Consider the following 25,973-nt stretch of genomic DNA (forward strand, 5'->3'; position numbering starts at 1 on the left):
AGCACACGGAAACGCCGTTTACCTTCCCGCTATAAAGCGGTACCTATTTATCTACTTGCACTTAAGGGTGCTTTCGAACTGCTAGGTGGGCAGGAGCTAGGACCAAAAGACGGGAGCTCACCCCGCCGCAGGGATTCGAACCGCCGACCATGCGATCGGCAAGCCCTAGGCACTGAGGTTTTACCCACAGCGCCACCCGCGTCCCCTCACAAACATATTGAAATTGTGTACAAAAATAAGATGAGAATAATAACTCTTAAAGGGTAATCTAACAGGCAAAGCCATTCAGTAAATTGGGATGGGCAAAAGGTAGATCATCCGGTAGCTCTCTGGATTATATTAAGTGGTTCAGAAAGGACGTATGGCAAATCTAGTACTCAGAACAAATTCCTGGGTTCAGAATTCTTAATGTATACCTTTAACATTTGGCTCAGGTTGGTAGATTTAAATTCTAATGAAAAACATAAGTCTGAAATCTGTCCACTCCTAATTTAAAACTGCTTGCGTACTACATATAAAACAAAGCCTTTGCCTACCACTCCTAGAGTTTACCATAACCATTGAGTCAATCACCCATCTCCTACCACCCGCCTGAGAAAAACCCCACCCCACCCTCCCACTATATACAAGGGTCTGGTGACTTCTGTTTCATGTATCTGAAGAAGTGTGCATGCACACAAAAGCTCATACCAATAACAAACTTAGTTGGTCTCTAAGGTGCTACTGGACAAATTTTTATATATATATATATATTTCAACTGCGTCAGACCAACATGGCTACCTACCTGACTCTCCTAGAGGTATTGCCTTTCTAACACCACCTCTTTTGTTCATTCTCGTAGAGAAAACTTTCCTAACATTCCTTGATGCAGCCTTCCTGACCCTGCTTTTGTTCATGTACCCCTGAAAGTGACATTTATTATGGTCATGAACCTCACTTGGTGTCCGTGGTCCAGTCACTCAGTCTAATGCAACTCAACATTACTGCAAGGATTGGTGGAGAGAAGAGCTACATATTCCATCTCTTGTTCTTTGAAAGGGGGAATAAAAATACAGAAGTTTATTCTGTTCCTGTTGGAGAGGAACGTTAGTTCGTAATGGCAAGTGTGCAGAGCAAAAAGGGTTGCAATAGAAAAGGGAACAAGACTGGGCCACTGCTGTTGATAACAAGAGCCTTTAGTAAATGCATACAAAGCGATTCAGCACAGTTAAGATGGAAAATCATAGCACTCAACAAAATACATTCTAAAAAGTTACGTTTTAAAATACAGCCTAAGTTAAAAGTCATGACACATGACTTGCTAGACCATTTAGCTTAAAGGTATCACAGCAGGTTAGAATTGTTTTGCTTCAATTCCTCCTCTCTTTAACCATGCTGTAATGTAGGGCAATTCATAAGCAGTTTGTACAGTAAACACTCCAATAGCAAGTACCAAGATGCTTATGTAACTTTTAGGGGCAGACTATATTAGACTATTGTCTTAGAGGTACCTACCCAGCATCATGCCTGTTTGTGTTAATCAGGCACACAATGAGCGCTAACATGACTAGGTATTTTATTCTCTTCTGTATAAACTGATGGCTTCCTTCAAGATAAAGGAAATGAAGGCTAGCATTGGCCTAGCATTTAGTTACCTCTAAATTACAGTTCAAGAAAGGTGGAAGTAATAGGGCCTATTCTGTACATAATAATTTGAAGATAGTTATATTATTGAAGTGCCTACCTTCTAGGTGCATCAGAGCCAAATACAACTTTACCAACTCTTTTCAGAGTGCTCACCTGTCAGGTCATCCAGAAATGGAGCTGGTACAGAAAAGTAATCTAGAACACAGTTCACTTGAAAAATATGAACTGTTCCCAAAAGATTTCAAAACAGAATCTATAAAATGTAGATATTTTGTTCTTAGAATATATAAAAATAGCTAATGCTTCCATGAAAATTATAATTTTGCCAATTACCTGCAGAATCCATATAAAATATATATTTTTAAAGACTACTGAATATGAACTACCTAATGCCTAATTCTTTGAGCAGAATCGGTGTTTTTCTATGTCAACCAGCCAGAAATATCTGACTAGAGCTTTTTCTGGACAAAGGAAAGGATTTCAGTTTCAAATCCAATAACTGAATAAAGCTGTAGAAAAACTTTCTTTTCTCAGGTGAGCAAGAAATTTGACCTCCCATTGATGTCTACCAGATACAAAATGTCACCATTTATATGTGAACCTCAGAAACAAGGTCATCCAAGAAGCCAAGACATGGAGTGTTGTATGCGCCAACTGATAAGTTTTTTGGCTTTGAATCGTAGATCTGCTCCAAATTGTAAGGAGGAAAATAGAAGCTCTTCAGAAACCCTTCCCTAGGCAAGCCTCACTCAGTTGTCAGTTTAGCCAATACACGGCTAAAATTCATAGTATCAGTAATCTCAAACAGAATGACACCACTTGTGGCCTCCCTTTCAAACACTTCAAACATACCTGGAGTATAGGACATCTACATCTAAGTGTCTAAAATCAAATACCAGTCCTATCCGTTCCTATCAGTTCATCACGCAATGCAGCTTTTGTAGTAAAGGTTCTGTTGTGATGAGTAATTACAATAAACAATTTTAATGGCAAATGGGCCAGCTCACATGAATATACCCACTATGTAGGGTGGGCAAGTGGGATTGTGGTTGCCTGACTATTTCCCTCCACCATGAGCACCTGCTGTCTCTTCTCCAGGGCTGCCAGATGTTCAAATATAGGTGTTGCTTATATGTCTGCTCCCACAAAATCCAGTGTATAGGTTTGAATCACATGGTTGTTTCCTAGATTCTATGTAGAATATTTGTCACGCCATTTGAGTCTACGAGCACTAGATCTTTTTGAGAATAGCCATTGTGAGAAGCCGGTACCCACATATACATCTCTAAGAAGCCTACGGGTGTGGCAGAGGACTTCACAGTGAACAAAGTGAGCTACTGCTCTGACTCCGGTATTCCATCTCACGTAGGCAGTATGTTTGTCAGAATTCCACGTCCTCGGGGCATTTTTGTAAGGACTTGCAGGTGAGTGAGGAAATATTCTTCAAGCAAGTACAGAGGTAGATGGCCCTTGAGCTGCAGAGGTCGATGGCTCTTGCCCTGAGGCAGCAGTGGCTCCTGTCAGCTGGGGATCCATCAGCTCATAATTACTGGTGTCATCACTAAGGCTCTGCTCACTCTCCAGACTTGGGACTGCCCAGATGCTACCATGGCTGCAGCCAGAGGAATTCATTTTGAAATGGTTGTTTTCTGAGGAGTAAAAAAAAAAAAAAGATATAAATGTATTGACTAAAATAAAAGATATAAATGTATTGACTATTAATAAACACTAAGCCACAAATATTATTCTACAGCCATTACATACTATTACTGAATTGCTCAGGTCGGCTGGCATGCCCTAGAACTATTTGACTACTAAGCTTTACAAGAGAATGTGCAGTAAGTATGGGACTTGCAAACACAACAGGTGGAAGCAGGCATTGGTTTATGCAAGCTATCCTCCCTAACCATCTTTTTGGCATATTCTTTTGTTAAAACCCAAAGTGGGACATTCATTTCCATTAATTCCTCCAAGTGCAATTGCCATTGTGGCATGCAACAATCTCCAAATTAAAGATCACCAGTACTGCACCTCCATATGTACAAGTGTATGTGAGTTCACATACACAAGCAAATAGGGACATGGGCAGGCCTGGTAGCAATACTTCATGAACAATGAAATCCTTACATGTCTGGGAGTAAGTCCCACTGAACTCAAAGGAGCTATGTAGAAATATATAGGACTGCAATATAAAACTCTAATCCTGACTATAGTTGTCTAGGAGGAGTAAACCAACTTAACACAATAAAGTGTACTTGCCAGTAGGCATACACTGATTTGAACTGCACAATAGTCATATAGATCTTTTTCAAATTATCAAGTCTAGTCATTCCTTTACAGAATTCATTGTAGACCTTTCTTGTTTGGAAATGCAATAAAAGTTTTGAAGATAGCTTTTCGAACCTTGTCTCCTACCTGGCTTGGCAGAGACGTATACTCCCTCCCATGAGTAGTTAGCAAGGTTCAGGGGTTGCGTCACCCAAGGATCTTCCACTACCACTTCTAGAGTTGTACGATCCTCTGGAAAAGGCTGCAAGAGCCCAGTCAGCAGATTCATCAGGTCTGAGGACAACAAGGAGATGAAATAACATCAGCAGCTTTTATGCTGGTCTTCAGCTTGCCTGTCAATTGAACTGAGATTAAGCACAGCCAATGCAAGTTTGATAATCTGAACATAATGTTTAGCATACATCCCCATAATTTAGAAGTGTTGTACATATTCTTCCCACAGCTTCTTCCTCCTTCCTTCCTTCTTGCAGGATAACCTTTGCTTGGCTATGAAAATGACTGAAATAGAGCCAAGCTTGCCAAATACACACCTTAGACAGCACAACAGACCAATACAAGTAGACAGGTGACTTTCTAGTTCACAAGCTAGGTCTTATGAACAATTCCATGAAATACCGCCCCCCCCAAAAAAAAGTGGTTTTTAAGCACTGACATTCATTATTTAATAGACAAGTCACATGAGAACAACCCAATAACTATTGAATGCCGCTAACTTCCTGGCATGCCTGAGGGTGGAATGGCACATTACATGCATATGTGCATAAAAAACCCACATGGCTGCTTTTCCCGCCTCAGGATGGGAATCTGGAACTGAAGGGATGAGAGGCAGGAGAAAGGATGAACACCTTCTCTTCTACACAAGAAACTAGCAATACAGAAGTTTGGATTAACTTTTACAACACATGGATAGCCGCTACAGCCAGGAAATGGTTATTCTTACTATATATTTTTTTTTAAAAAAAAATTAATGCCCAAGAACAATTAGGCTGGTTTTCATGTCACACCAATCATCATAGATTGAAGCATATGGACACGATAGGCCAATAGTAATCACCTCTGACAATGCCCCATGATGATGCCTAAAGTCACAAACTAACCTGCAGCCTTGTATTTCCAAGCTCACTGGAGGCTTGACTGGAGATGGAGGGAGGCATGAGAGTGATCTACTTCCCTACCCTCTCTAGAGCATCCAAACAGAGCAAGGGAATATTTCGTTTGATCCATAGTCCCATTCCCACTAACTGAAAACCCCATGTAACATTTTGGGGGCATGTCAAATTAAATGCACACTGAAACCAAATATAGTTGACTTGCCCAAATTCCATTCCCCTTCCTTTCAGACAGTAACTCTTTTAATAATTAGCGAAATACACACCATCCGACACTTTGTAAGGAGGTCTTAGTACAGCATCCATAGTTTCTTCCAGCTCACAAAAAGGATTTTCTCCAAAGACTATGGTATAAAGAGTTATACCAAGTGACCACATCTCCAGTTCTGGTCCCAAGTACCTATAGAAGAATGCATAGTTCAAGTCAATAAAGTTCACGCACACACACAAAAATCAAGCAAAAGGGGAATTTACTAAAAAGAAAATGCAATTAACTATCGTGATATCCAGGCAGCAAAATAAACTGAAAATGATTCCTTACCAACAGCCAATATATTTCCCCTCCCTCCCTCCTACCCACAGCAGATATGGCTGAAGAAATGGTGGTTGTGCGTGGGTCTGTGATTGGTCAGGGATCATAGCTGTCAACCTTCCCTTTTTTTGCGGGAAATTCCCTTAATCTAGTGCCGTTTCCCGCTGCTGTCCCGGATTGTTAGATATCCCGTAGAGTGTCCATGGGACAGGTGAGGCTGCTGATCCCTTATTTTCAAATCTGAAAGTTGACAGCTATGTCAGGGATTCCTACTGCAGCAATAAAGAGCAAGGAAGATAAAAACACTCTGTCTTTCTCTACTTTATTCTTGTTTGTTTTACAGGTCCTACCCCCAACCAAATCAAGCTACTGTTGGGCAAGGTCTATAGGTTTTCTTTCAAACTCATACATACGGATTTCCTGAGAGCACTTCTGGTGAGCAGTACTCAATTGTCCCACAAAAGGTATAGAACAACTTGTTAGGTTCCAGGTAAGCAGCTGAGCCAAAGTCTATGAGCTTGATAGTGAAATCTTCAGCAATTATAATGTTCTCATCCTTGATATCTCTGTGAAGGATGTTCTTACAGTGCAAATAGTTCACTGCAGACACCAGCTAATGAACACACAGAAAAGACCAAAATAGGTATCATTGCCAATAATATTTACTAAATGTAGAAATATTATTTTGGCTTTCCCCCCTGAAAGGACATTTAGCTATTTAAAAGAGGATATACATAATCATTTGATAGATTTGCTTTCCTCTTTTTTTTTTATAGTAACTGGGCATAATATTTATCAGTTTTTTAATCCCATCCTTCCTCCAAGGAGGTCAGAGTGGCTTACATCATTTCCCCATTTTATCCTTACAACAATCTTTTGATAATGTGATGATCTATATCAGAGAATGTGATGCATTTCTAAGTCTCTCTGAAATAAAATTACCAATAGCATGAGGGGGGGGTTGTTGTTTTTTAAGTAAACAGCAGCTGCAGAAGTCCCCGTTCTAACTGAGATTGTGACACAGGAAGTCCTTAATGTTTTGCCCCTACCATGAGCTCAGTTCAGATCCCTCAACCACCATAACTATGTTCTTCTAGACAGCTTTCCGTACGATCAACTAACAAGTTGCAGATCCAGTTCATTCATGTTCTTTCTACAGATTTCTACAGATTTCACTTCAACCAAATCTTACCTGTCTGAATATGTAACTTGCCAAAGGCTCATCCAAATTAGGTTGGTTATCAATGAATGTGAAGAGATCCAGGCCTGACCCATGTCTCTCCATCACCAGCTGGAAGAACTGCTGGTTCTCAAATACATCTAGCACCTGGTGATAAAGAGTACTGCTTCATGTTCTTTCACAAAATTTACACCTGCTCCCATCCCTCCTTGAATAGGAAATGATCTATTAAGTTCAGGATTATGTCAAGCTTACATTATAGAACAATTAAAGTATATTCCACTGATCCAAAGACTAATAAGATAATGCAAATCAGGAATAAGCAATGGAAGTTTAGGAGGATTTCAACTTCCAAGGTTTTCTACGGAAACATTAACTAGATTCCTTGTACAGGATAACTACTTAAGCCACATGGGCCTTACTGTATGGACACCTGCCCACATAGTATTTATTAAAAGCCACATTTGTCAAATAGCTGTCTTCTAATTACATTTTCATCTTCTAACACCAAACAAAATGAATCTGTGCCACAACACCCAAACATGCAAGGAATTCACTACAGTGGTACCTCTGGTTAAGAACTTAATTTGTTCCGGAGGTCCGTTCTTAACCTGAAACCATTCTTAACCTGAGATACCACTTTAGCTAATGGGGCTTCCCGCTGCTGCCACGCCGCCGCCACATGATTTCTGTTCTCATCCTGGGGCAAAGTTCTTAACCCGAGGTACTACTTCTGGGTTAGCGGAGTCTAACCCGAAGTGTTTGTAACCCGAGGTGTTTGCAACCCGAGGTACCACTGTATATGAATTTAGATACGCATTTGCATATTGGATGAACAGTACCTTAATAATATTAGGGTGCTGCAGCTTTCTCAGAATTGTAATCTCTTGAGTAACTCTCCCCAGCTCAGGATCGTCTACCCAGCAGTAGTCCAATACCTTCCCTTTCCAAATGAACTTCACTACAGCCTGGGAACAAAGCAAAGCAAATGAGGTAAAGTTGGGGAGTAAACTACTTTAAATAAATAGAACCTTTAATTGCTATTAACATCTAATCAGTGAATCTTAAAAGATTGTACATTTACAGAACAATTCTTATTGGATTGGGGGGTGGCATAGTGGAGCTGTCATCTCTTGAAAAGCCTTGCCAGTTCACTGTAGCCAGCAACATACCAATGCAAAATTACCGAAGACTAATTTTCAGTTTATATCGTTATATAAATTCTCTAAGAGAAAGTGACCCCAAAATGTGAGTTTTGAAGTGTCTACTTATAGCCTGTACTGATAGGGTCACATGCATATCACTTTGGAAGTAAACAAACAAACAAATTTCTTTCCAGTAGCACCTTAAAGACCAACTAAGTTAGTTCTTGGTATGAGCTTTCGTGTGCATGCACACTTCTTCAGATACTTGGTATCTGAAGAAGTGTGCATGCACACGAAAGCTCATACCAAGAACTAACTTAGTTGGTCTTTAAGGTGCTACTGGAAAGAAATTTGTTTGTTTGTTTGTTTTGAGTATGGCAGACCAACACGGCTACCTTTCTGTAACTTTGGAAGTAATTCCATAACCACACACGCTTTATTGTGGTCCATAGACCCACAATACACGGTACAATAGTAAATATCAACAGTAAGGTGTAAAATCAGGCTTGCTAGCCAACAGAGGAGGTGAATTCCATAACCACTGGGGCCATCAACAAGAAAGCTGTCTCTTGTGCCCACCAACACAATTCATCTTGCCTGTGAGCAAGCCCTCCGGCACAGTTCTTAGCATATGAGGTTTGTACATGTAAAAAGGTGGTCTTTCTGGTGTTTTAACTAATGCACAGATGTGCTCACACACATTCATTACTAGCAAGGAGAAAAAACACCAACTGAAAATTGCAGCAAAGTCTAGTTCCACTGACCCTTCTGAAATGCTATTTATATTGAACCTGTGAGAAACCACATCCACACAAAGCTTTAACAAATATTAACAATTTATCTAGCGCATAAACTCTTTAACACAGTGAACAAGACCTGAAGAAGAGCCCATCTAGTCAAGCATTCTCTTCTCATGGTAGCCAACAAAATGCTTTAGGTTGGTGCCACAAGCAGGGCATGAGCACAATATTCAAATCACTGGGGGTGAAGGAATCACTGGCAGAAAACAGTGTCAAGCAACTCACTTTGATTGGAAAATAAAACAGTACTATGTATGCTCATATCTGAACTCTGAAATCTAGATATGTGAAGGATTTTGGAAACTACTAATAAGCACTTCATTCCAAAAATCAGAAGGATTATCTGTTAACATTTGATAAGTAGTTTTGCTCTTTCACCTCCTTGCAATCCTTTTTGCACCTGGCTGTCCAAACAAATCCAAACGCTCCTCTGCCAATGAGTGTAAGTGTGTCATATTTCTTTCCATAGTCTCCCTCGCAAGCCCTCAGTCTTTCTAGTTCTTCAGCTCTTCGTGAATTCTCAAACACAGGGGTCGCTTTGATCAACTGCAGACAGATCAACAGACAGATGCTACAAAATCAGAGAGAACTAGCTAATGTTTGTCTAATCTAAAAAAATAATGAAATACCCAGTACTCTTTGTACAATCCTAACAAACATGCCAGTGACCAGTCCCAGCAACTTAGCAATTCCAGCAATCATCACTAAAGTATAAATACCACTATGAATCATGATCAAACCTGTCAGCCAGGCTTCCCATACCTTTTTATTGTTAAGAAGACTGCTCCAGAATAGCCAGCAAATAGCTAGAAGGTGGCTGAGTGTTCTTAATGGATTTGGGGCATTTCTTTTCCTCCCCTAGCTAAGGATAATATAATATAGGTTGTGGTGTATCTATAAAGCAGGGATCAAGAATGCTTTCTGCTCCACAGGTCAGATCCTTATTAGGATCAGTCTCATGGGTCAAATTTGGCAGGTGGATGGGGGTACCCGATGGTCAGCCACAAGCAGTTATGATATCACATGACTGGCAGGTTGGCAACCCTACCATCCTATCAAAATCCCTTGTGCAACTATTATAATCGTTTTTTGTATTTGATTGTGGATGTTTTTTCTGTCTTTAATCTTTATCGTGAAATTACTTTGAGATGCTTCATAGGAAGATAAATTAAACAAACAAAATAATAAAAGCTTTTAGCCAGAAGCAGTCACTAGGCCACTGTATTTTTTAGTCAAAAGTTCCATCTACTTGCCGAAATGTTTTTGGGCAGCAGATTTAGGAATTGGCATTGCCTCCCATTTCTTGGGATGCATCCAAACTAGTATTCTCATCATATTTCATTTCATTTTTAACCTTCATTAACCCAGCAATAAATCTTGGCACTCTCTTTTTTAAAACAAACAAAACGAAAGCAAAATGAAGCTGACTACTCCTTTTTCTAAATAAAACTGAATTTGTGAAATTACACCTGGCACCTATGCATGCTTCTGAAAATACAATGCAGTTTGCAAAAGGCCAACATGACAATGGTGGGGAGAAGGCAGGTTTACACAGTATTGGGAGTTGACCATCTGGGGATTTTGAACTAGGTCAAGTTAGTTTCTGCCAGAAGCAACTGACTTGTGATACTAAGGGTAGATGAAATTCAACATCAAACCAAGGCAATTGTTCCACCAGTGCAAGCATTTCTGCTTGCCAGACTGAGCTATCTCTTCTCTCCTCCCCCTGTACAGTGTTCTTAGGGTTCTCCGGGTTCTCTTGAACTGCATCCAAGAGTATTAAAAGAACTGGCAGATGTGATCTCAGAACCACTGGCAGTCATCCTCGAGAATTCCTGGAGAACAGGCGAAGTCCCGGCAGACTGGAGGAGGGCAAATGTTGTCCCTATTTTCAAAAAGGGGAAAAGAGAGGACCCAAATAATTACCGCCCAGTCAGTCTGACATCAATACCAGGGAAGATTCTGGAGCAGATCATTAAGCAAACAGTCTGTGAGCACCTAGAAAGGAATGCTGTGATCACCAATAGTCAGCATGGATTTCTGAAAAATAAGTCATGTCAGACTAACCTGATCTCGTTTTTTGACAGAATTACAAGCCTGGTAGATGAAGGGAACGCAGTGGATGTAGCCTACCTTGATTTCAGCAAGGCATTTGACAAGGTGCCCCATGATATTCTTGTAAAGAAGCTGGTAAAATGCGGTCTTGACTATGCTACCACTCAGTGGATTTGTAACTGGCTGACTGACCGAACCCAAAGGGTGCTCATCAATGGTTCCTCTTCATCCTGGAGAAGAGTGACTAGTGGGGTGCCACAGGGTTCTGTCTTGGGCCCGGTCTTATTCAACATCTTTATCAACGACTTGGATGATGGACTCAAGGGCATCCTGATCAAATTTGCAGATGACACCAAACTGGGAGGGGTGGCTAACACCCCAGAGGACAGGATCACACTTCAAAACGACCTTGACAGATTAGAGAACTGGGCCAAAACAAACAAGATGAATTTTAACAGGGAGAAATGTAAAGTATTGCACTTGGGCAAAAAAAAATGAGAGGCACAAATACAAGATGGGTGACACCTGGCTTGAGAGCAGTACATGTGAAAAGGATCTAGGAGTCTTGGTTGACCACAAACTTGACATGAGCCAACAGTGTGACGCGGCAGCTAAAAAGCCAATGCAATTCTGGGCTGCATCAATAGGAGTATAGCATCTAGATCAAGGGAAGTAATAGTGCCACTGTATTCTGCTCTGGTCAGACCTCACCTGGAGTACTGTGCCCAGTTCTGGGCACCACAGTTCAAGAAGGATACTGACAAACTGGAACGTGTCCAGAGGAGGGCAACCAAAATGGTCAAAGGCCTGGAAACGATGCCTTATGAGGAACGGCTAAGGGAGCTGGGCATGTTTAGCCTGGAGAAGAGGAGGTTAAGGGGTGATATGATAGCCATGTTCAAATATATAAAAGGATGTCACATAGAGGAGGGAGAAAGGTTGTTTTCTGCTGCTCCAGAGAAGCGGACACGGAGCAATGGATCCAAACTACAAGAAAGAAGATTCCACCTAAACATTAGGAAGAACTTCCTGACAGTAAGAGCTGTTCGACAGTGGAATTTGCTGCCAAGGAGTGTGGTGGAGTCTCCTTCTTTGGAGGTCTTTAAGCAGAGGCTTGACAACCATATGTCAGGAGTGCTCTGATGGTGTTTCCTGCTTGGCAGGGGGTTGGACTCGATGGCCCTTGTGGTCTCTTCCAACTCTATGATTCTATGATTCCTGACCCCCCAAGCTGACAGGGGAAGGGTCTTGCTGTGCTGGCTCCCACTAGTGCAATTCTTTAGTTGAATGTGACCTATAGCGTGTTGCACATCCTATCTTCATATAGCTGGTTGTTTGTGTAAAAAGAAACAAACATACCAACCAGCCAAGTTAGCAGGTTTGCCTACTAGTTTTATTTCATGCCCAAAAGTCAGGGGCAGGGCTTAAAACAGACAGAAAATCCAGTATACTTACTTCTGCCAAGCTAAGTGCAGAGACGTCACTTAGGTTTGGGGAGGAACTGGCCAAACTGGAAAGTAAGAACTGTGTTTTTGCTGCTGCTTGTTTCCGACTCTGAAAGTGGTCTCTCATAACCCAAATGCAGAAGAGGGCAGCAGGGTCATGCAGTTCCACACGTTTCACTTCAAAGAGTATAGCTGCAAAAATAGAAAGCTCATCAAGAAGGCACTCTAATACCCTAAATAAATGGTGATACATATACTCTAATACCCTAAATAAATACACTCTAATACCCTAAATAAATGGTGATAGTAAGAATCTGAAATTCACAAATGTTTTTCACTGGATAGGCTTTTAAAAACATAAAACATGTAAATTCTTAAACATGAGCAAAAAGGGCTTAATTAAGAACCAATTAAGTAAATAAATAGTAGAAGATGGAGTTTCATCACTGGATGTTTTCCAACAGAAGAATACTCAGTCCTTCTTAAGCAGCAGGTTATCAACATCATAAGCACATAAGATCATTCTAAAGCAACCCATGTAGGAACACCAAGGCTTTGGCCTTCAGACAGCCCGCTGTTCACTTTATAGGACTGACAAGCACTCTGACAGCTGACCAGCCCATTTGCAGTGTAAAAAATTAACCATAAAGCTGCTTGATGAAAATTAAGGCAAAGGTTGACAAGCTGTGCCTAAACGTTTTGGCACACCAGAAGTTCTCTCTCCTAATTTCACTGCCAATAAAGTACAGATTGAATTCAAAATGTTAGTAAAATCAAATTAATGTTTTCCTCTGCTACTGTGTTTTTGCATTCCGATTGTGGATGACCAATGAATTAAACCACAGCTTGTCTCTTATCCTTGCATCAACAGGTTTGTTCTATCATTCCTTGCCTGCGTCGCTCACACCGAACACCAGCTTCATGTAACCTTTCCATGCACACTTATGCCCAATTAAATATACTAATGCAAGAAGCAAAAATGTCTACTTTGAACTTACCGAGTCGAGAACCATCTCTGTGGTAGCAGTTACCCGAATAGTTGCCTTCTAGGATCTCGTTGTTTAAAGTAATTGCTGAGGACTGTACAGCTTCTTGTTTCACAGGAGTTGATGTTAACTGTGCCATGCTCTGCTGCATTAACGGCATGAGATCTTCCTGGGACTGTACATCACTGTGCAGTGAACATCCTTCTAAATGTTCCCCCATTCTCTCTGCAACACTTTTGTCCTCTGAAGCACAGCATGTAGAGAGGTCGAGGTCCACATACCCTGAATGCTTGCTAGAGAGTAAGCCCTTCCGATGGCGTATTGGAGAACCGTCGCACAGTAGGGAGTCTATCGGACCACTTACAGAAGTATTAATTTCCCGGTCCATGGGCCGCTCAAGATCTTCCTCACTTAACAATGGAAGCTTTATTGGTCTAGAGGCAGCAGAGAAGTCTGAATTCACGTCACCACTAATCCTCAAGGTCAGGTCCGTCAAATCACAGCAAACAGAATCAACCTCATCACTTGGCTTCTTACCACCCACGATTTCCAGTGCAGAGACATCACAAGGTATTGATGATCCTGCTGGAACAGGAAGGCTGCTGCTCCTTTCATCAGGTAACAAGGCTGATGAATCCTTCGCTGAATTTTCTAGTTCAGTATTTTCAAACCTCAAGCTCTTTCTACTACTTGTCAGATTTACTGTTGGCAGCTCATCTATCACCCCGTGAGTGTGTTTGGAACACGGCACTTGCTTGCTACACATGGGCTCATCCAGTGTGGGAGTCCCACAGGACACCTGCACAGCATCACAAGTCACACTTGCCCCAAGCCCTAGATCCTCTTCTAAGAAGCATGTCACAGAAGTCTGATCACCCATGAAAAAATTCTCTCTTTCTGAAGACGTAGTGGCATAATGGCACTTCATGATTTCATGTGGTGAACCAGAACTGTGTATCTCCAAAGGGTCATCTTCTTCTCTATGAACTAGATCAGATGCGCACCTGGCAAGATTCTTCTCTCTCAGTTTAGTTCTACCTTCCAACATGCATGGTTTAGAATAAAATCGTTTCGGAGAATGTATTTTGTACTGCTGGCAGTCGTTTAGTTTTGCAGCCTCTGTCTCAGGGCAGCCTCCATCCTGTGAACTCTCAGAAGGCAGCGCTTCATTATGGACCAACACATAGTCCCTGCTGTGTAAGAAAACAAGTTACTAGTTGGGTTATAATGAACGAGGGAGCATCTTCCCCATTACATTACTTGCCCTCCCCTATCCCGTGGTGTAAGATCAGGAGATCCCACTGGAGCTGTCCAGTTCCGAATATCAGTGGCAGCTGGATACCCAATATCCTTTGGTAACTGGCAAAACTTGCCACATGCAAGTAAAACCTACCCATTCACTGGTGTGACTGACTCTGGAAGAGATGATACAACAGAAGGCAGGCCACCCCCTCTGTCCAGCTGGGCATAGACCTCTACTCCACCGCTGCTCATTGTAGCGGCAGATTGGCACTTCATTATTTCATGTGAACCAGAATCACGCATATCCAATGGCCCATCTTCTTCCTCAGATGCGCACCAGACAAGGTTTCTGCCTCGCACTTTAGTGCTATCTTTCAACACACACTGTTCTGAATGAAACCGTTTGGCAGAGCATACTTCTAACCGCTGACAGTTAGCAGGTTTTATAGTCTCAGCGCAGCCTCCATCACATCGACTCCCAGAAGTCAGCACGTCCTCATGGGCCAGCACATCGCTGGAAGGTGTATAGCCCCTGCTGTGAAAGAAAACAAGCTGCTGGTTAGGTTATGTTGAACGAGAGCAGAATCTTCACCAGTGTTTCCCACTCCCTGATAAAAACATCAGAGCCAGCTGCGTTCCTAGTGCACTTTTGTGACTGTCAAAACCTACCCATTCAGTGCTGCAGCTGCCTCTGGGGAGGATAACAGAACAGAACACAAACTGCTCCCACTCTTTGGCCGGGTTTCCTTCCTGGTACAGAGTTCTGCTCCATCACTCCTTGCTAAATCCTGTTGCTCTTGCAGCAAAGCCACATCTCCAGCAAGGAGTGGGCGAGTGCCTGGAAGAAAGAAAGAAAACTGTGGTATGTTGCAAGTTTTCAGCAAGGCATGCACTGGAAGACTCTATGGGCCATTCCACATGTTAAACATTTTTAATGGCTAAATGGTTCCCCACAATGTCTTTTCTGCTGGATATGAAAGGTTAAATGAGATGTAAGTGCTTAAAATGTTATAAATTTAGCAAGTATGTCTTGTAACATTTACATACTGACATTTTATCACCTTCTGTAATGGCACCCAGAATGTGGAATTATTTCCCTAGAGAGTCAGCTGTCCCTTACAATTAGTTACTTTTAGGTGTCAACTCAAGACATACTTGTTTTCTCAGGCCTACAATACTGGTTGAGAGGAATTGGCTGTTGGACTGTTTTGCAATCTGGAATTTGGCTTATATTGTTGTTTTATGATATATATATATATATATATATATATATATATATATTATAATAATGTAATAATAGTACCTCTCACAGTTAGCTAAAATTATGTTCTTGAAGTCTCGAGCAGGCCATTCTAAGGCTAAAAGAGCAGTTGTTTAAGGGAGGGACAAGAACGCTGCTTCTTTACTGTGGACAGCCCTTCCAGGGGGCATGCATCAGCCAGCCAGACAACAAAGGTTAACACCCTATTTCCTTGAATTGCTGTGTAGCCATTTTCCAGTAAGGAACAGTTTCTAGTATCAAGATCCATGAGACATATAAATTAAACCATGTTTCAGGTAAATCTGTGGTACAACCATTTCAAGTTGTTATCCTTTTATTTTTGCAGATGGATATGTCTGAAAGGAGTGAGAACAAAGAAAATTCCATCAAGAGGAAAAGTGTGAATATGACATTCCATTCATTATAATGTCAGATCCACCCCACGGCCTATTAAAAATAAAAAGGCATAGCTTTTTGTTGCATTTCCCACCCCCGTAAATTTACCTTCACTTCCTTCCACCATACCACAGCCATCTACCTCGGTTCCTTTGAAGCCCCCAGAGGAGCTCACATTTTCTGAGTCCACATCGTAACTTTCTCTAGATTGTGGGAGTTGCAAAGAGGAATCATCAACTCTATCCATGTACTTATAAAAACCAGGAATCAAGAATGTGATGTTCTGAAATACAAAATAAATGTGATGAAATCCCTCCTTTCCCCCTCACTGCATACTGAGAAATACCAGAATAACATGTGACTGAATAAAAATATCATATGAGTAATCTTTGTCCAATATGCACTTTAAAAACCATTGTACAATGTAGTTTGTTTCTGAAACTTTGAAAGCGAGTTCCCCCTTGCTTTGGCAGATCTTAGCTAATTTCTGACAACTTAGTTACAATGCACCACTCTATATTATGCCGCTGTCGAATGGTGTCCCCCCCACCCAACTAATCCTCAGCAATCAGCAGTGGATATACTTCCCAAGTGGTAGCATTCCCATGACTTCACCGTGACCTTTCTCTAGAGGAAAACAAAAGCAACAAAACAATACCTTCCCTAGCAGCTCCTTTTTCTCATAACCAAAGAGCATTAGAGAAAACGTATTGTTGATTCCATAAATTGTACCATCCGCTTGAACAGTGATTAGTCCGCTGATGGTGGTGAACACCCAGATGGAAGCACGGAAAGAACAATCTACAGGGGAGGTGATGCTGGTGTCATCTTCTAAAATTTCAGCATCAGGTACTGGTGCAGGCTTATCTGGTACAGGGATGATGTCTTCAACAGGCAAGTTGACTTCCAGTTTCAGGCTGAGAGGAAATGTTGTCCCCTCTCTTGCTCGGCCAACAGATCTCTGAATTTTGATATTCTGGGAGGAGGAAAAGAAGACTTGTAACATAATGCAAATCTAAGCAAATTAAAAGTTCAGTGACAAGTGGCCAGGAAATCAGTCAGATGAATTTTGACTGAAGGCCTTAAATTACTATCACAGAGTTATGCACAAGAATCAGTCCATGCAGAAAACTTTAAATCTTGTGAAGTGGGGACTAACAGATGGACAAGAAAGTGGATCTTGTGAACCTTTATAATTACAGAAAGACCTATATTTCAAGGCTGGAACTCTAAACACACACCATCTATTACTCAGCAGTTTGAAGATCTTACTGCTCCCTCTCCATATTTGCATGTGTATCTTATAATCAACAATCTCATATAACTATTTGGACATGGCTTATATTTATACATTTAGAATACGTTTTATGAATTGTTCTTTTTTATGCACTCTTATTGTTAATGAGAACAGACTCCCCTTCCCCTTTTCCTTCTATTTGCAATTAAGAAGAAAAAAGAAACAAATTACCTAAATAACATTTAAAAGAACAGCTAAGTATAATTTACATCATGGTACCTTTGGTATTTTCTTGCCAGGTATAGGAATTTGAACAGATGGAATCATGTCTGTTATGTACTGACCAACCACTTCTTCCGATGAGGCATAACCATAGAGATGAGCAAAAAGGAGGTCACAGGAAGTAATCTCTCCCTTAAAATGAGAGTTACAAGAATTAGGCTCATGAGGACACTGCATTCTAAAATATTAGTTCTTGACAGTAATTAAGGTAAAATGGCCAAAATATATGCAAAGAGGGTAAAACAATTCAGCACCACTAATTCAGCAGACTTGGTCTCAATGAAATGCCACTTTAAGATGGATGATTAATTTCCTTGTGGTTGTTTCTTTTTATCCCCTGAAATCTAGCTAATTTAGAGGCATTTATTTTATTTACAATATTTTTAGGATGCCTTTCTGTCCTACAAAAAGCCTCCAATAAGAAACAATAATTATTAAATTACTTTTTTAAAAATACAATCATTTACTTTGAGTGCCTTGTAAAGCCAAGCAGTCCCTTCACATCAACAAAAGTTCCTTACCTATCTCAAATTACAGCAGCAAGGTTAAATCATTTCTTTAAACAATTCCAGTCCCCAGTATGTTGTTTTTAGGGAGCCTCCAGTCTCGTGGGCCTAATGAGACATGGTCCTAATTTGACCCACAAGGACATTTTCCCCAAACCATGCCCATCCATTATATATCTGTTATATATTCCATTATACAGCAATGGAAAACTCAGCTTTAAGCCTATTCCAAATTGTTCCTTGAGCAACTAGATTCAATGGCAGTCCCTATCAGCTGATCAGCCTGCCTGCAAACCCCACTGAAAACAGCTTCACTAGGGAGTTCTTCATCACAAATCCTCTAGTATAGAGGACCTCCAAAAGGGACTCACAATAACCACCAATCACCTGATTAGTGGTGGCAGAGAGCCTCATTGAAGTTTTCTGTTTGCAGGCATGGTTTGATTTCAAACCATAACTGCAAAGAGACATTTTCCGCCCCCCTCTGCCAGTCTGCAGAAGAAATGCCCACCTGCAAACGGACTTCAAAGCGACCTCTCTGAAGTTGATACCTGATGCCATAATGACTTAAGATGATCAGAAGGCAGGCAACACTGTCCACCTGTCAAAGGTTAGCCCAAGGGAGGTGGGGAAAGGAAGGATCTTGTACACCAGTCAGATCTAGTTTACCAACCCATTTTAAGCAAAATGTTGTTCAAAGGAAATGGGTCATATAAAATCACTAGCACAAAACAACTGATGAGCATTTAAAATATTTTATATATATATATATATATATATATATATATATATATATATATATTTTATATTATATATTATATATTATATATATATATTTTATATATATATATATATATATATATATATATATATATATATATATAATGACAAACATTGGCTGGTAAATTGCTTTGTGTGTGATGAAAAACAAAATTGTTTCAATAACTCCTAGTACCCCATAACTGTACTTGATAGCTTAAATTGCAGCAATGTCTTTCAACTAGCTAACTGGATACTCACTCTGCTTGTGAAGAAAACAGAGGCAGAAAGTCTTTCCACAGGCTCCAAAACCACCACACAGTACTGACTGCAATGGGTTTTCATTCTTCTCATCCATACAGAAACTGGGATCTTTTCATTGCTATGGGAAATAACATCTACCTATTGATAAAAGACAGTGTTAAATTTCTAATCTGTAGTGCTTAAAATTTGATCAGCCATGTGACTTTAACTTTCAGTGACTTACTTTCAATATAAACCTTTTGTGTTTTTATTTGTGGAATTTTGCAAATATAATAGCTTTACTATATAGGATATGAAAGTGTGTAAGCAAATAAGCATACAGTACATTACTTCTGAAGTAACAACTTTTACGTGTTTAAAAACCGAACAAATTTTAAAGTACCTCTTCATTAAATATAAGCAAGAGCAGCCTTATAGTTACATGTTGGCTTCCTACAGGCCCTTCTGTGGCGATTAATACCTATATGAGTAGTAGTAAAAATTCAGAAATGGTAGCATATACATTGCTGCTATGACAAATATTCTGTTCTCACATACCACAGTTCCAGGAACTACTGCTTCATATTCAGCATCATCGTGCTCTTCCTTCAGTGCTTCCATAATATCCCAATTGGATTTTGAAATCATCTGAGATAATTTCTGGCCAATCACCTCCCGAGTACTGTAACCAAGAAGCTTGCAAGCTTTGTCATTTGCAACTAGAATCTAAAACAGAGGAACAAGAAAAGTAAACTCAGCTTTTCTTCTTCCGTTAAAAGTAGAGTTTGATGCTATTTCAATGGGGAATGAGCTCTTAAATTTACATTGATAATCCAAGTTACTTTATACAGAAGCATTCTTATACATGCTTACTCAAAAGGCAGAGTGGAGCAACAGTAACTTTCTCCAGATCATGCCCAAAATATATGACCAGGACAAATGTCTGCTAATCACTGTTTCACAATTTACCCTCTAAAAGAGATACTGTTTTCTTTTCAGCTTTATCTGTGTACTGCTCAAATAAATTTACTGTATAAATATCCCATTAACAGTGCACCATAGCCTTGTTTACTAACATGCCTTCAGTAAGTGATTCAAGCTAAAATACCAACAAGTCAGACAACTAGCAAAGTACAATATTATGGGTTCTCGGATATAGGCAGCAATCTCTAGTTAAAAGAACAATTACTTAATTGGCCCTTAACAATAAAAGTGGCATACCAAAAACAGTTATTACCAAACCACATCCAGCCCCATTTTGGTCTACAGTTTTACAGACATAGCCAGCTGCAGCTGCTCTCAGTAAAAGGGGCTGTTTGCAACTCCAACCATATACAACAATGTAGTAGCAAAGCGAAAAATTATCCATATAGATCCCATTGCATTTTCAAGTTAAGACATGGAGTAGACACTCTTTTCCAATATTAAAAAAGAACAAAAGCAGCCCGACCCTATTCTTTAGCTATCAGCCAGCTTCCTTTCACCCCGACTTGGCTACTCATTTAACAAACTAGTTAGCAAATTCAACATTGATTCAGTAATCTGCCTTGCCTCTGTCCTATGCTTCAGCTGAGCTGTCCAATATTTTTTTTATAGTTAATTTGTACAGCACAACATGGATGTTCATTCATTTGGATGCTAGTCTGGTGCAGTATCGTTAATATTTTTAAAGCTTTAAAAAGCTATGATCAGCTTTTTAAAAGAAGAAAAACTGTTCCAGGAAGAAATTTGTGACATTACAGGGATCAAACAATCTGCCTTCGGAATGGCTGACATCTGATTTAACAGGAAGAAAAATATTAAACCCTTACCATAAAGTCAGTGCTGAAGGAAAAAATACTATACACCTGTAAAACTGTAGGCAGTTCAATTCCCCAGTTCAAGTTATGTACATCTCTACATGCATCCTCATACCACCATTCCTCTAACCACTTAGTTGTGCAGTGGCAGCTTAGTCACCAAACTTTATTACACTGGGCCAAGACTCCTCACTACACTGGTACAAAGTGAAGATAAGCACTCTTGTACAAGTCAATGAAGAAAATACTGAACCAGGTGAACCAGTGCTTTGACTCTGTGTAAGGCAGCTTCCTGTGTTCACATATTTGGGGTCTCGTCATGAATCAGACTGATATCAAAGGTTGCAAGCATTGTTAATGATTTTTATACAGTTATTTTACCATAGTTTTCTACACACCACTAAAGAGAATATTTGTATACTAACAAATGTACATGTACATATGAGTCTTTAGGAAGTGGGGGGAGGGGAATTTTCTGCATCTGAAAAGTATGATTATCTTATATTAGTGCTGTACTATAAAATTACAAATATCTTTAGTTTGATTGATTTTTCCCCCCTCACACACACTGCCTGACCCAATCCAAAACCACTCGTTATGATGCAAATGAATTACTGCAATATATGTATAGTACAACTACAACAGTCTTTCCTACCCAGGGGTCCTCTACATACACATTCACAGTGCGCAATTGTGTGTAAGGTAACATTTTACAAAAACTAATTATTACCTCAGTTGTTCTGACATCCACAGTGAAAACAGCTTTGTTTGGGTTGCGCACAGCAGTTGCCAGAGCCTGGATGGATTCTTCCAAAGTCAGAGCATTTAAGAGAGAACATGAAGAGGTACTGCATATCGAGCAAGAAAGGGAATTGTTTTCCAAATGAGTCCAAGTGTTGTGCAACTTGCTAGCACAGATGTTCTGGGCAGCTAACGAAGATAAGCAAAAGGAACTCCATCCATTTTCTGAGAAGAAAGGGGGGGGCGAGTTCCAAAAGTATCTGTCATTAAAATATATGTAAGATTTCAAGACAACCATGTATCAATTGTTAAAAAGAAACATAGTTACAGGCAATAATTTGTTTTTAAAAAGTTACAGGGAAGAACTAAGCATGAGAAAAAGATTAGAAAGGCAATTGTGTTTTAATTAATTAACCTAAAGAGACAAATGACTCATTCCCTGAATACTGTCTCAGAAAGCACAGGGCACCTGTACCGGATATCAACCATTATATGATGAGATCCCATCAGTGGGAGGGAAAGGATCAATAATGGCAAAATGCCAAGCATCTAGTCAGCAAGGCTAAGCATATTACAAAAAATCATAGCATGCCCACAAAAACATTCACAATTCAAAGACAATTATGATCCATTTATGTCCAATTTTCCAATAAACTTCCTCTTTAGTTCCTATTTCATTCCCTTAGTGTTCCTTTCTCAAAGCTCTTTTTGAGAAACACAAGCATGTCCACATGATTAAAGAGTTGAAAATTACCCCTCTGTCTTTGACTAACAAATACATTTCATACATCTCCACCTGCCAAGTAATCACCTGACAAAGATGTTTTCTTCTTGCAGAGCCTGGAAAGCCCACTCTTCCTTTTCTTGTTTATCCAGGGAAATGACTTGCTTAGTTCTTCACAGACACCAGGATGGGACAAGGCTATTGTAGAACCCACAAGGACCTCTTTGGATGGTGACATGGTCATGCACGGACTAGAGTACTTCCGCCTAAAAAATCCAGCCTCTGTGAGGGAAACAGAAGTTGCACATTAATATCTCAGGCTGTACACACCATTCAGTTTGGCTGAACAAGATTCTGATATGTTGGTAAAGAGGCAGCAGAGCAAAAACAGGTACAGTGGTACCTCGGGTTACATACGCTTCAGGTTACATACGCTTCAGGTTACAGACTCCACTAACCCAGAAATAGTGCTTCAAGTTAAGAACTTTGCTTCAGGATGAGAACAGAAATCGTGCTCCGGCGGCGTGACAGCAGCAGTGGGAGGCCCCATTAGCTAAAGTGGTACTTCAGGTTAAGAACAGTTTCAGGTTAAGAACGGACCTGCGGAACGAATTAAGTACTTAACCCGAGGTACCACTGTATTGGGGGGAATGGGGAAGTTGGACAGCAAGGAGATGGCCAGTGAACATAAGACAACTCAGCAGGACAAGGATGACCTGAAGCACTGAAACAGGGGATAGAACTAGACAGAAGCCAGCAGAAAGAGATGCCGTTAAAATGTTTAACAGCAATTGCAGTTGGAAAACAAAACCTGCATTTAGGCAAACAGCAGCCAAGCACAGGATAAAAGCTGCTGGGTTTGCCACCCAAATTGGCATTTTATTTCCCTAGTGGAGAGCCAACCAAGAATGAGCTGATGGGCAATGGTCGAGGCTGCTATTAGCAATGGAGAAAAGTGGTTGAAATCACAGCTATATTCTGACAGCAAATAACCCCCATCACATGATGGGGAAGGGGCACCCAAACCAACCCACACTGTTTGGGAATGTAGTCATTGATTGATAACAATCGGATGTTTCCAGAGTCTACTATATGGAAGCAGGGGAGAACTAAGTTTACCCAACCAAGAAGGAAGCGCCCTCTGCACATGTTCAGAGGTACCCTTTATATTTAACCCTATATGTACCGGAGCTGGTCCCTGGGGCTGAAGACGTGCTCCGGGGCTGAACCGAAGCACCTTCCTTCCCGCTCATCCCAACTTCTCTTCACTCCTGCCAGACTTCAGACGCAACCGCCTTCCTGCCCGCCCGCGGGTTTCCAAGGGTCGACCTGAGTAGGCCGAGTCGAGAGCCAATGAGACGCGGCAGAACTGGCGACGGACAGCTGGGCAATCCAACCAATTTCGAGGCGGGGGGCGGAGCCAGCCCCCGCGCTCGGAGACAAAGAAGTAGAAAATCCCGCGCAAAACGGTTGCTAGGGACGCGCCAGCAACGTTTTATAGAGCCATGGGGGCGGGAGAGAAAGAAGCCCAACTCCGGCGCTTCCCAGACGTCAGGCGGGGAGGGAAAGGGAAACATGACGACTTTCTCTTGCCCAGCAAAGAACTTTCTCAACATGAATTTCTTCCACTGCCCTATACACGTTTCAATATATCTGCATGTTTATAGCCCTCACGCAGTTTGTGGTCGCTTTAAACACAGCATATTCCAAATTCTGAGTCTGGTCTCTGCCTTCCCTCGTCGTTAAACAGGCATTGGATGTGTTTTCGGATCAGGCCAATGAGACCCTTTTTTCCGTGCTATACGCAGCTTTGACTACGCCTCGCCTGTTCCCGCCCCGGCGCCCGTTTTTATTGCCGTTTCATCTTCCGCCCGAAAGTTATTTCCCCGCTTTTGGTCTTCCTTTCTGTATCCTTGAGGCCAAAAGCCAGCCACCCGCCACCACGCTCACTTATCCTGCGTTCTCCTTCTTGCCCCCGCCTTAGTATTTACCTCCTGCTCAACTCCTCAACTCCAAAGCTAACAAGCAAATTCTGGGCTTGAAAAAGCTTCAGGAGACACCTGTTTGGTTCTGCTTTACTCAGACCGATTAAACTGGGGCTGCGTATACACCTGAAGCAATTTTAAAACACATTTCCCTCCCTCCCCACCAAGAACCCCGGGGACTGTGATTTGCCCCTCATGCTACAATTCCCAACAGCCTTAGCAAACTACGGTTCGCAGGATTCTGCTGTGCTCTGAACATTTCCCTAGGAAACTCATTTCTGTTTTGGGGACCATTCTGTGGGGGAAAAATAGGCCTATAGAGATGCAGAAGCAAGGAGTTTCCCCTGGGGCATCTAAGTTCTCAAATCCTGGCAGCAGGCCAACCACAGTAGTCAAACTGCTGGCAAGCCAGCTGGTCTTCAACATACCCACTGCTGCTGATTATCAGAGCTGGCAAAGCCCTGTGCAGTTTGATTTCAAACTGTGCAGGCAAAGGAAAGCAGAGGGCAGAGGACTATGACACCAGATGATTGACAGGTAGGCGACCTTGCCTACTTTTCAGGTGGCCCATGGGGGTGAAGGAGGTAAAGATCCAGCCCACTGAACAATCCAGTTTCCCATCCCCGATCTAGATCCTTTGCAGTCTAGGTGCAGGCCTGGTAGTGGGACAGAATCAGCCTGGGTGCCTCATGGATGAGCTTTGTTGAGAGCAGGGCAGAGGGAGTAGGACTGTTCTTGATCTTTCTGTGGCTTTTGATACTTTTAACCATGGTACCCACTTGGACCAACTCTGTGAGATGGGCGCTGGAAGCACTGTACTGCAGGGCTTCTGATCCTATTTGCAGTGTTGAGTCCAGACAGTAAGATGGGGTGGGTGTGGGTGTGGGTGTGTTAATTGGCTCTATGGTGCATATCAGGGCACCATTTTATCATCAATGCTTTTTAACATCTATATGAAGCTGCTGGGAACAATTATTAGGAGCTTTGGGCAGGATGTCATCATTATGCTGGTGCTGACTACACTCAGCTCTTCTCCATTACATCTTAATCAGATGAGGTTTTTTTTTTTTTTTATAATATATTTATTAAAGTTTTCAAATAAAACATATATTAGATAAGCACTTATCATTGTCCATTTAACATCTCTCAATTGTTACATGGGACTCCCCCACACCTCCCGCATACACTTACATCATTATTAAATTAATTTCAAACAAATTATCATTTAACTCATCTTAATTAATAATCTTAATTTGGTTTGACATATAATTCAGCCTTAAATCTAATTTAATGGTAGACAATTGTCTGCACTGGCATCCAATTCAGCACTCAGCCAAATTACAATATTTTTGTAAATAAATCTTAAATTTCCTCCAGTCTTCTTCCATCCTTTCTTCTCCCTGGTCTCGAATTCTGCCGGTCATCTCGGCTAATTGCATATAGTCCATCAGTTGCATCTGCCATTCTTCCACAGTGGGTAGCTCCTGAGTTTTCCAATTCTTGGCAATTAATATTCTTGCTGCTGTTGTTGCGTACAAAAAGAATGTTCTGTCCTCTTTTAACACACTCTGGCCGACAATACCTTAATCAGATGAGGTTGTGCGAGTCCTGGACCAGTGCCTGGATGCAG

The 25,973-nt window shown here is 41.1% G+C and overlaps 1 protein-coding gene across 1 annotated transcript; it reads right to left on the reverse strand.

Annotated features, from left to right (window-relative positions):
* Positions 1-1,155: 1,155 nt before the first annotated feature.
* PASK (PAS domain containing serine/threonine kinase) lies at positions 1,156-23,696 on the reverse strand. Its single transcript, XM_083613678.1, has 19 exons — positions 23,545-23,696; positions 22,446-22,640; positions 21,624-21,859; positions 19,653-19,820; positions 19,113-19,253; positions 17,584-17,718; positions 16,726-17,043; positions 16,176-16,350; positions 15,080-15,248; positions 14,562-14,945; positions 13,181-14,361; positions 12,193-12,374; positions 9,061-9,228; positions 7,580-7,705; positions 6,750-6,884; positions 5,971-6,170; positions 5,292-5,425; positions 4,043-4,189; positions 1,156-3,276 (listed from the first exon to the last, which is right to left on the reverse strand). The coding sequence occupies exons 1-19, from the start codon at positions 23,609-23,611 to the stop codon at positions 3,071-3,073; spliced, it is 4,467 nt and encodes a 1,488-aa protein (XP_083469804.1). The 5' UTR covers positions 23,612-23,696; the 3' UTR covers positions 1,156-3,070.
* Positions 23,697-25,973: the final 2,277 nt, after the last annotated feature.

Source organism: Podarcis filfolensis (genome assembly GCF_964270895.1).
Source record: "Podarcis filfolensis genome assembly, chromosome: 5".
NCBI classification, from domain to species: Eukaryota; Metazoa; Chordata; class Lepidosauria; order Squamata; family Lacertidae; genus Podarcis; species Podarcis filfolensis.

Bases quoted from the DNA above. Each gene is read 5' to 3' on its own strand.
- PASK (XM_083613678.1), bottom strand. From the start codon at position 23,611: ATGAGCGGGAAGGAAGGTGCTTCGGTTCAGCCCCGGAGCACGTCTTCA. The intron at 17,044-17,583 runs GTACCATGATGT...TCCTCCTCCCAG, and splicing joins CTGGCAAGAAAATACCAAAG to AATATCAAAATTCAGAGATC. The intron at 12,375-13,180 runs GTAAGTTCAAAG...CTATTTTTGCAG, and splicing joins CAGAGATGGTTCTCGACTCG to CTATACTCTTTGAAGTGAAA.